We start from the raw sequence: 12,752 nt of genomic DNA, 5'->3' as shown, positions 1-12,752 counted from the left end.
CATTCCCAACAGATCACAATAATTTCTCTAAACTCTCCTACCAATACATCCCATTATCCTAGCCTCCAACACCAAGAGATATTCACTGGGAACATACTAGCTAAATAGAACAGGTAAAGAGGTAAGCTAACTAAAGACTTTCACCATTCATTCTTCCCCTCCAAATCTAACTACTCAATCTGGATGCTAGTTCTGAAGCAGAACACCAGCTAAAGTGCCCCAGCCACATTTTCTGTGGATCCCACAGATTATTCCTTCCTAATCTTCATTCCCTCATTCTTTGAAATAAGTCCCAACAGCAGAAACCCTTCACCTCTGTAGGCCATGCCTGCCATAAAATCAGGTAGGTTGCCTATAAGACCTTCTATTCTTCCTGTTTTCCCCTAGATCCAATCTTCTTTTCTCATCCCTACCTCTGGAGAAGAACACCTATGGTAGCTTTCCTGTCCCTCTGATCCCATCTCATGTCCCTTCTATTCTTCTTCCCTTAATTTCTGGCTTTGTTGCAGATCACAACAGCAGCAGATACTGCCTGCTAGCCCAAGGGCTTTTACTTCCAAGACAACAAGGTGATATCATGCCTCTCCTACTGTTCCTGATATCTGCCACACAGTATCTGTAGAAGGAAACCTGATGTTGTATCCGTTTGCTATTTGAACCCATCTCAAATGGATCACAAGACCTTCAACTTCAACATTCCTTCTCCCAACACAGCCCAGTATCCAAGTCTCTAACACCAGCAGGCACTCCCTATGAGCATGTTAGCTGAGTATGCTAGGAAAAATGGTAGCACATAGGAATGACACCTTGTGAAAATTGAGAGTGGAAACAGAAACCTTACAATAAAACACCTAAAAAACACATCAAAACCAGAAGCAAGCACCTAGACCTATAATCATTTCCCATACAAGAGGCCAGCATAAAAATTCAATCAATAATGTCATGGAAATACATCTCCACTAGAACCCAGCTATCCTGTCATAGGAGGCCCTGAATATTTCAACACAGTTATGGTCAATGACTCTCCTAATTTTATTAGTCTCTGCCTCCCAAAGGCTGGAATTTAAATGTGTTCCATATTTCCTGGCAACTTTATTTTTTAAATATATGTTCAGTGATTTGAGAACTCAGTTTCTCATACTAGCAAGAAAAACATTTTCCTTACTGAGCTAACCACTGAAATCATCCTTAGACATTTATTTATTTATTCATTCATTCATTTACTTAATAATAGATATAAGGGCTACATGAATGCCTGAAGGTCAGAAGAAGACATCAGATCCCATTATTCATGGTTGTGAGAGGCTAAGAACTGAACATAGTGTCTCTAAAAAGGCACCTAGTGCCTTTCAGAGCCAACTCTCCAGTTCCCATTCCTTAGACATTTTCTTTCTTTTCTTTTTTATTATTTCATTTATTTCCATTCCAGTCATTGCCTCCTCTTCTTGTTTCCCCCCACACACAGTTCCTCATCCACTCTTCCCTCTTTCCTCAGAGAGGATGCTCTTCCCCCCCCCACCCCCACCCCCACCCCCACGAGGCGGCTTCCCATTTCCTTGTGGCTTCAAGTCTCTCCAGGATTAAGCACATCTTTTCCCACTAAGGCCTGATCAGGCAAATTCTGCTATATTTGTATCAGATGCCTCAATCTAGTCCTTGTATGCTCTTGATTGGTAGCTCAGTCTTTGGGAGCTCCCTTGGGTCTGGGATAGTTAAGGCTGCTAGGCTTCCTATGGGGTCACTCTTCCCTTAAGCTTCTTCAATCCTTCCCCTAATTCAACCATAGGAGTCCCTGAATTCAGTTCAGTGGTTGGGTAGGAGTTCTGCCTCAGTCAGCTACTGGTAGGGCCTCTCAGAGGACAACCATGCAAGGCTCCCATTTGTAAACACATCATAGCATCTGTAATAGTGTCAGGTCTTGGTGCCCTCCCATGAGATAGATTCCAACTTGGCCTGGTCATGGGCCTTTCCTTCAGTCTCTTCTCCATTTTGTCCTTGCAGTTATTTTAGACAGAAACAGTTCTGGGTCAGAAGTTTTAACTGTGGCTTAGTATCCCTGTCCCTCCAATTGAGGCCCCCTATCTACTGAAGGTGGACTCTTCGAGATCAATCTCTCCAATATTTGGCATTTTGGCTAAGGTCACCCCCATTGAGTCCTTAGAGTCTCTCTTGTCTCCCTGATCTGGTACTTTCTAGAGAATCCACCCACCTACCACCCCCCCTTGTTGCATATTCCCATTCATTCTCTTGGCCCTCTGGGCTTCTCTTCTGTACCCCCAATCCCCCAGCCCAAACATGATTCTGTTCTCCCTTTCCCCTCCTCCTCCCTTCTCCCTCTCAGGCCACCTCCTCCTTCTGCTTCCAATGATTATTTCCTTCCCCCTTCTAAGTGGAATTGAATCATCCTCACTTCGTTGTTTTGGTTTGTTAAACTTCTTATGTTCTATGGGTTGTATCCTAGGTATTCTCTAGTTTTGCTAATATCCACTTAGTGTGTACATGCCATGCATGTCCTTCTGGGTCTGGGGTGCCTCAATCAAGATGATATTTTCTAGTTCCATCCATTGTCAGCAAAATTCATGATATAATTCTTTTTAATAGCTGATATCACAATGATGTAATAGTACACATAAGCAATCCCCAAAGTTCTACCAAAGAGTTCCTACAGCTTATCAATTACTTCAGCAAAGTGGCAGGATATAAAATTAACTCAAATCAGTAACCTTCCTTTACACAAATGATAAACAGGTTAAGAAAGAAATAAGTGAAACAACACCCTTCACGATAATCACAAATAGTATAAAATATATTAGTGTAACTCTTACCAAGCAAATAAAAGGTCTGTATGAGAAAAACGTCAACTCCCTGAAAAAAGAAATGGAATAAGAACTTAGAGACAGAAAAAAAATCTCCCATGCTAATGGATCAGTAGGACTAACATAGTCAAAATGGCCCTCTCACAAAAACAATCTACAGGTTCAATGCAATCCCCATCAAAATTCCAATACAATTCTTCACAGACATGGAAAGAGCAATTCTCAACATCATATGGAAAATAAAAAACCCCAGGGTAGTCAAAACAATTATCAACAATAAAAGTTTCTTAGATGGCCAATTTTACTATATTGATCCTGCCAATCCATGAGCATGGGAGATCTCTATATCTTTCTGTATATTGAACGAAGCATACTTGATCATGTTATATGATTGTTTTGATGTATTCTTAGATTCGGTTTGTGAGAGTTCTATTGAGTATTTTTTGCATCAATATTCATAAGCGAAATTGGTGTGAAATTCTCTTTCTTTGTTGGGTCTTTGTGTGGTTTAGGTATCAGAGTAAAAATGGCCACCTTCCTGAAAGCAATCTACAGATTCAATGCAATCCCCATCAAAATTCCAACTCAATTCTTCACAGAGTTAGAATGAGCAATTTGCAAATTCATCTGAATAACAAAAAACCTAGGATAGGGAAAACTATTCTCAACAATTAAAGGAATTCTGGGGGAATCACCGTCCCTGAACTAAAGCTCTACTACAGAGCAATTGTGATAAAAACTGCATGGTATTGGTACAGTGACTGTGAGGTAGATCAGTGGAATAGAACTGAAGTCCCAGAAATGAACCCAGGCACCTACAGTCACTTGATCTTTGAGATAGGAGCTAAAACCATGAAGTGGAATAGAGACAGCATTTTCAACAAATGGTGCTGGTACAACTGGTGGTTAGCATGTAGAAGAATGCAAATGATGCATTCTTACCTCCTTGTACAAAGCTCAAGTCCAAGTTGATCAAGGACCTGTACATAAAGAGGATACACTGAAACTAATAGAAAAGTAAGTGGGGAAGAGCCTCAAGTACATGGACACAGGGGAAATTTCCCTGGACAAAACACCAATAACTTATGCTCTAAGATCAAGAATTGACAAATAGGACCTCATAAAACTGAAAAGCTTCTATAAGACGAAGGGTACTCTAAGTAGGATAAAACAGCAACCAACAGATTGGGAAAAGATCTTTACTAACCCTACATCAAATAGAGAGCTAATATCCAATATATAGGCTCCAGAGGAACAGATAATGCTATTAAAAATGGGGTGCAGAGCTAAACAAAGAATTCTCAACTGAGGAATACTGAATGGATGAGAAGCACCTAAAATACGTTCAACATCCTTATTCACCAGGGAAATACAAATCAAAACGACCCTAAGATTATATCTCATACCAGTCAGAATGGCTAAGATCAAAACTCATGTGACAACCGATACTGTTGAGGTTGTGGAGAAAGAGGAACACTCCTCCACTGCTGGTGGGATTGCAAGCTGGTACAACCACTCTGGAAATCCATTTGGTGGTTCCTCAGAAAACTGGACATAGTACTACCTGAGGACCCAGCTATACCAATCCTGGGCATATACCTGGAATATGCTCCAACATGTAATAAGAACACATGCTCCTCTATGTTTATAGCAGCCTTATTTATAATAGCCAGAAGTTAGAAAGAACCCAGATGTCCCTCAACAGAGGAATGGATACAGAAAATGTGGTACATTTACACAAGGGATACTATTCATCTATTAAAAACAATGAACTTATGAAATTCTTAGACAAATGGATGGATCTGTAGGATATCATCCTTTGTGAGATAATCAAATCATAAAAGTACAGACATGATATGTACTCACTGATAAGTGAATATTAGCCTAGAAACTCAGAATACCCAAGAAACAATTCACAAACCACATGAATTTCAAGAAGAAGGAAGATCAAAGTGTGGATACTTCGGTCCTTCTTAGAAGGGGGAACAAAATACCCATGGAAGGAGTTACAGAGAGAAGTTCAGAGCAGAGACTGAAGAAATGACCCTACAGAGTCTCCCCACCTGATATAAGTGTCTCCTGAGAGGCTCTGCCAGTGCCAGACAAATACAGAAGTGGTTGCTCACAGCCATCTATTGGACCGAGCTCAGGATCCCCAATGAAGGAGCTAGAGAAAGGACCCAAGGAGTGGAACAGGTTTGCAGCCCCATAGGAGGAACAACAATATGAATTAACCAGTACCTCCAGAACTCTCAGAGACGAAACCACCAACCAAAGAGTACACATGGTGGAACTCATTGCTCCAGCCACATATGTAGAAGAGGATGGCCTAGTCTATCATCAATGGGAGAAAAGGCCTTTGGTCTTGTGAAGGCTCTATGACTCAGTGTAGGAGAATGCCTGGACCAGGAGTTGGTGGGTTGGTGAACAGGGGGATGGGGAATAGAGGGTTTTTGGAGGGGAAACCAGGAACGGGGATAACATGTGAAATGTAAATAAAGAAAATATCTAATTTTAAAAATGTATCTTAGACATTTTCAAATCTAAAAAAAAAACTTTTTGACATACTTTCCAAAGAGACAAAAACTGAAATAAATCTTTGAATTGTTCGTTAATTATATTTAATCTTTCTAAAAATTACCCATGTGTTTCTCATTTTAATGTAATTTAAATGTATGATTTTTTGCAATTTAAACCATTAGCATGCTTTAAAGTATCATTTATTAGTAATAAAAATCAATGTAAAACATGTTGGAAAATTACACATTAAATGGTAAACAGTGACAGAAATTCTAAAATATGCTACTGCTTCTCCATAATGTTAGCTTATGATAATTACATTACAAAGAAATTGCAAACCTCTGACACTCTTATGGTTTTGTATAGACAGCATGTCTCAAGAGTTATCATTATATATATGTATATATTAGACAATGTTGACAAAAATCAATATCTGATGTCAAAATTAAAATGTAAATTATGTAGCAGTAACAGAAATTTCGAAGAAATAGTAATGAACTTATGTTGTTTAATTAGAACATCTTAACAGTATTCCAAGTGGCTTACCTAAGACTGCAACATTTCTATTTCTTTTTTTCTCAACTACTGTCATTACATTCTTTGTGTTTATTGAGCATTATATCTAGATGCTTTGACTTAGTGAAAAAAAATCACAGAACCCTTTTAAGTACTATTTATGAAATATACCATTTAACTCTTGCATTCATATAAGAAGAGGTACCACTGAACATTCAAAAGAAGGCCTGGTAGCTTTCTGATTGTTTTCACACTTGTGATACAAGAAAGGTGCTAATGATTCAACTGTGGACAACTGAGGCTTATACACACAGAGGGTGCCACTAATTCTTGCCCCAGTAGAATAGCAACTACCTTCAGCCAACTTATTCCAAATAATAAGTCCTTAAAGGTTTGTGAAATTCAGATTTTCTACCTCAGATGCATTCTTAGTTAAAGGTTTGTTAAGTTGTAAGTAACAAACATCTAAATTTCTTTTTAAAGATTTTGATATTTTCTATTATTTCATGAACATTGGAGAAGTTCATATCTGTTGTCTAATTGAAATATTACAGTCAACAATTTAAAATATTATTTTTGAATTTGTAGGATATTTATCTTTCAACTTCATACATCTTATATACAGAGTATTATTTACATAATGTATACAAATTTACATTATGATTATATTAACTCTTCTTGCATAAGGTAAGACTAAATATGTTTCTGTTATTTATTTTTATATCCATCTAGTACATTAAAAATATTACACTAATTTTAAAAATAAAATTTTAAGAATTGAAATATGTATAAAATTCATGATTTCCTATTAATTTAGTAAATAAATTAATTTAATTTAATAAAGTACTAATACTTTTAAATCTTTTGAAACTATTTTTCATTAAGAATTCCAATGAAATATTTTAAGAATTATTTTCTATTTTTCTCCATTTGTTTTCTATCCCAGGACATGTTCATAGTTTGGATTTTAAGAAAGCTTAGATAACTTGTCACAGCAGTTCTATTGCTCACTGTGGTGTGCTGATATTAAGGTAGTATATCTAACTTGTATTTCCATCTCATTCACTTTTTGCTACTGTGGCAAATTATAGCCGTTAAATGCAGATTTTATGTAAATGGAAAATTTTATATTCAATAAATATTACATGATATTTTACTTTATTTCTCTTAATTTTCATGTACAATACAATACTTTGTTTTTTCATGTGTAAAACATGAATGGTCAATACTTTATAAAAGTTTTGTAAATATCTGTCCTAATAATATAATTTGATGTGATATGTTTGTTTATGAAAATAACTCTGTTCTTGTGTATGTACATAGTAAAATTTTGGTAATTATCAGCTCATCTGATAAGGATTTGCAGGGTTCCTTTTTTTAACTCTTATGGTAAAACATTTAAGGTTGTAGGACTACTCTTATTGTATTCCTATACCTGGATGAACATGCATTAGGAATGTACTGTAATTATACAATGATTCCAAAAGAGTGTCATATTCATTTAAATAGGTTGATTTGTGATGATACATCAGACACATTATATAAAGGATGTAAAATAAAATTTGAACTTGCCTTTAGGAGTAAAATTTTTTGATGACAAAATACTCAGTCATTAGTATTGTAAATGAGCTTTTAATTTCTATCAGGACGTCATGGATTTGAAGGAGAGCAAGGATGAAGGCATAAGTTTGGAAGGAGAAAGGGGAATGGAAAAATGATTGAATTACATTTTAATGTCAAAAATAGTTAACTTCTAAAAATATCATTTCAGCTTTATCATTTCAGCCACTTTTCCTTTTTACTAGTATAGAGTGATATCTGATTCAATGTTATTCCAAAGGCCTGTGATTTGGAACATAGATGGGGACTAAGGTGACTAGGTTTAAGTGGATGGGTTTGAGCTTATAGAGTGATCATTTCAATGGTGATGAATCAATATTTGTCAATATGGAAGAGTATGCCAGGTTCCAATATGTTCTTGAAGTCTCAGGTGCCTCATAGGCTTTTTCAAATTTACAAAATATTATTTGAATGTTAAAAAAGTTGCTAATTGAGCTTAATGGGATACATACATATACATCTCATAACAAAACAAATTTACATTCCATAAAGTTCAATGCAGGTGTTAATTAGAGCAGTAATATAAAATAATATGAATTTGATTATGCAAAAACATTTGAGGAAGGAGTTTAATTATAAAAATTCTAAAATACAACTATTGAAAATAGAAATGTATTTTGGTAACCATTGTATTGATCAAATGTTTCCCCCATCTCCCTGAGAGCTTTCAAACACATTTCAGTGGCCACAAATAAAATGGTAAATCCTCTGCATTTTCTCTTGTTACTCTTTTCACTTAGGAACATTTAGAAACCCCTATCCAGGGCTTTATTTTGGGTTTTGAACTTACTGTGTTTTCTTCTTTTAATAGTTTTTTTTTACACACCCATATATCTCATACAGGATCTTATATAAAGTCATTCATTAGAAATTTACATTTGACAGACTGATTGATAATTCCTATTGATGTTTAAATCTTAACCTAATGATACATACATACTACTTCATATGCAGAACCAGTATTGACCTGTGAATCAGAGTAAGACCATGAGAGGCAAAAATACCTTGGATTATGACTGTTGGAACTGTACATATTCAAATGTTCTTTCAAGATGAGAAAGGACGAAGAATCAGTGATGAAAGGCAAATCTAATTTATTGTTGTCTTAGAAGAAAAGGCTTATTACTAAAAGCAGTTTGATTTAGAGGCTCAAAAGGTGGGTACTTGGCTACAAAATGTTTCCATCTTGTAGAACTCCTCCTAGGAGTATGACTTCATAGCTATGTAGTTTCCACCTATGAAATCAGATAGTGTTATGCTTCTGATGTCCAACCTAGAAGTGAATGAATCTTTGTTACTTTCAGTCACCAATTTTTCAGCAAAGGAGGTAGTAACATCAATTAACCAGAAATTGATGCCATTAATATCATAGCACTCACTAATTCCTCTTGTTCTCTGTCCAACTTCAATTTTATATGCTAGTTATTCTGTGGCTTATCAACATGTTTATATTTGTAACTGTACATTAGCTGCTTAAAATCAGGATGCTGCTGATAAATGTGTTCTGTTATTTCAAAAGAATCATATAGCCATGTAATAAGTGGTAGACATTTATCAATTGTGTTAGAAAGTATATGAATACTGATATTTACCTTATCTAAAATTGAATTTAAAAACTGCATCATTTCAGAAGAAATTAGACGAAGTTCTACCTTACCTTGTTGAAGGAAAAATATATAGACAGTTGTAGGTTTTGCTGTTTCACAGTATTTTTCTTTTTATAATCTATGCTATAGATTATTTCATTAAATTTAATACTGAAAACTACATTACAGCAACGCAAACACTTGAATGAAAGGCAAGAAGTGTTATGTAAAATAACATTCATAATAGTTGATCATTCTTAAAACAAGGAACAGATGAAAATGATAATCTATATCTTTTGTCTTGATTAAGGCTCTAACAATAAGATGGTATTGCAAAAATGTGTCACAGAACCAGGAAGAAGGTGCAAACATATTTGAGGTAACGTATTATGAAAAGTGGGTGTGGGGGCACGGTATTGAAGTCAGTATGTTTAGATTAACTGGAATTGCAATATATTGAAATAGTTATTCCTATGATGTTTGAAGATCCTTTGTCAAGATATTATGGCAAGCTTATATTCTACCTATATAGAAGGCTGAGACATAATAGAGAATAAGACAATTTTAGTTCACTCTGTACTCAAACCCTAATTCTACCAACGAAAATCTTTGTGTCATAAAAGAGTGTTTCTTATCCTTTCCTATTCTGAGTTAATTGACAATGGAATAAACAAACGTTCATTGCAATTATTTAAGTTTCATTGTATAGATCTTGTAGCATACTATGGGCTACTGCTGAGGTTTCTCTATTTCATCTACCACAGGGTAATCTCAGTGTCTCATATAATGATGACTCTCAGGTCCTGGAGGAAATATTTCTAGGTATTTATCTTTCATTTATATCTCATGATAGCAAGGAGCTGTAGACTATTGAAAGCATGAGAGTTTGGAATCATACAGGTGTCAAGGAATTCATGCTCCTTGGCTTAACAGAAAATCCTAATTGTCAGGTTCCTCTCTTTTTGCTTTTCAGTATAGTGTATTTCATCATACTTGCAGGTAATTGGGGGATGATTATCTTGATCTGGTTGAATACCCACCTTCATACACCAATGTACTTCTTCCTTAGTAACCTCTCTTTCTGTGACATCTGCTACTCTACTGTCATTGCTCCTAAAATGCTCATCGATTTTCTATCAGAACACAAGTCTAGCACATTCTTTGGCTGTGTTCTTCAGAGTTTCTTTTTTGCAGTATATGTAACTACAGAAGGTATTCTCCTGTCTATGATGGCTTATGATCGCTATGTGGCAATAGCAAACCCATTAATGTATACAGTTATTATGACCCACAGCATCTGCAGTCAGATGGTTCTTGCATGTTACTTGGGTGGCCTCATTAATTCCCTGACTCACACAATAGGTTTACTCAGACTGGACTTTTGTGGTCCCAACATTGTGAATCACTTCTTCTGTGACATCCCTCCTCTTTTGAAGCTTGCATGCTCTGATGCACACATCAATGAGATGCTTCTTTTGGTCTTCTCTGGAGTGATTGCTATTTTTACTTTCATCATTGTCATGGTGTCCTATATCCAAATTATCATTGCCATCCTGAGAATCCGCTCAGCTGAAGGAAGGAGGAAAGCCTTCTCCACTTGTGCCTCACACCTAACAGCTGTGATATTATTTTATGGTTCTGTGACATTTAGTTATATCCAGCCCAGTTCTCAGTACTCCATGGAACAGGAAAAAGTCTCTGCTGTGTTTTATACCTTAGTCATCCCCATGCTAAATCCTCTAATTTACAGTCTGAGGAACAAAGATGTGAAAGAAGCAGCCAAGAAGTTCATTTGTAGGGAGAGGAGAATCTCTTGAATATGTCACTTCTCTGACCTAGAAAGCTTGGTGTGAATTTTCAAAGTAGTATTTTTAAAATTTATTCATCTTTTATAAAAGGCAGGAAGAACATTAGGACAAAATAATTTAGTCATTTTTTATTTATCAAATACTGTATTTTCTGGAAGAAAACTTATCATGTCTCTAATTATATAGTTCTCATGGATTCTTTTGCATGGCTCTACAAAGCCTTCATAAAAGAAGAAATTATTGTGTCCAATTTTGTATATAATCTTGTATATAAATTGTAAATGGCTAAAAAAAATGTAGCTTGTGAATTAAACTTTAAATAAACTAACTGATATGGAATACTTGTTTCTCTGACATAGAAACTTAACTAAGGAGTTGCAACTAGTAGTAAGGAATGAAAAGAGTTCTTTAGCATACTATAATGAGGAAGACTGGCCATTAAGTGGGGCTTTAGGTAAAACTGAACACATGCCTGACACTAATTAACCAAGAACATGAGACTAGATAGCTTATGGGCTTAGTATGAAAAACATATATGTCTGATCTACTACAGAAAAATATCAAAAATAGTTCTTAATGACATTTGCTATACTTATTGATAAGCTATGTGTTTATCCATTATTCAGAGAAACTTCTTGCAGTAGATGAGAACAAATCAATAAACCAATCATCAGATAATATGCAAAGGGGGAGACATATTTGAATATTTAGCCCTAAATTGGATGTCTAAATGGAAACCCTCTTGTCAGGGTTAACCTGTTAACCTGTTATTAGTGTAACCTGTTGAAGAGGAAATAGAAAAAGTGGAAGACAGAGGGATTAGAGGATACCAAAAAACAAGCTCCTCTAAATCAACATGAGAAACACACATATGAGGTCACAGAGTCTGAGGTTGCATACACAGAGCCTATGGAAGTATCTACTAGATGGGGTCCTATAGTTTAAAAAAAAAGTATATATATATGCTTGCATCCCTAAAACAGAAGATATCTCCAATTGATAACCATTTGCCAAGAAAAAAATTAGTTTTCTCCAAGAGAGAAATAAACTCCCTGGGGAAAAATAATTTTAAGAGTATACTTCATGCCTAACCATAGATGACCAAAAGAAAATAAACTCAATGGCATCTTTTGAGGTTCCAAGTCTCAAAATTTTATGCTGTGATATTTGTTTTGTTTTGTTTTAAATTTTATAATATATCAATTTGTATTTTATTTTAAATACATATGTATGTATGAATTCATACATGTACATTTATATGCATATAAGTAACATGTTGTATATATTTATGTATGTATGTATTCTGTTCTTATTTTAAAGTTCATTTTTGTATAACTTATGGCTCCTCATATAATATTTTCATAGAATTCATGAGTATGTGAGTGAATGTATATCTGAATCTGTATCTTTGTCTTGTATCTTTTTGGTTTTCTTTTCCTTCTTTCTTCTTACTATTATTTTACTAGGTTTTTTTTTTTTTTTTCATTTTATTTTAGTATTATTGCTTAGAAGCCCATTGTTTTCTTATTAGAGACAGAAAAGAAACGCATTGAAATGGGAAGGGTGGTTGGAAGGAACATGGGGAATTATAGAGTGAGGAGATCATAATCAGGATATATTATATGAGGAACATTTTCAATTTAAATAAAGAGTCATTACTTATATTTAATAAATCCTTGTTGAATTGGATCTTTCATATAATATAATTACTACAGGTATATTTGTTTTCCTTTTACTACATTATACTATTGTTCTGTGCCCCACTGGGTCATTAGCATACACTATGGCCATGATGCAATTCGAATGGGACTGCAATAAGAGGCAGTAGGAAGCTTATAAGGAAGCAAGTGTCACATGACAGGGTCATGGCAATCCTTTAAGATTAC

At 35.1% G+C, this 12,752-nt stretch overlaps 1 protein-coding gene across 1 annotated transcript; it reads left to right on the top strand.

Moving 5' to 3' along the window:
* The first annotated feature begins 9,851 nt into the window (after window positions 1-9,851).
* On the top strand, window positions 9,852-10,948 carry LOC110319204 (olfactory receptor 1052-like). The gene has a single exon (XM_021194664.1). It carries the CDS (start codon window positions 9,937-9,939, stop codon window positions 10,873-10,875), a length of 939 nt encoding a protein of 312 aa, XP_021050323.1. The 5' UTR covers window positions 9,852-9,936; the 3' UTR covers window positions 10,876-10,948.
* The last annotated feature ends 1,804 nt before the right edge of the window (window positions 10,949-12,752 follow it).

Source organism: Mus pahari, chromosome 3 (genome assembly GCF_900095145.1).
Source record: "Mus pahari chromosome 3, PAHARI_EIJ_v1.1, whole genome shotgun sequence".
Taxonomy (NCBI): domain Eukaryota; kingdom Metazoa; phylum Chordata; class Mammalia; order Rodentia; family Muridae; genus Mus; species Mus pahari.
Note: the sequence above shows the minus strand (reverse complement) of the source record. Positions and strands in the feature narration are given on the sequence as shown.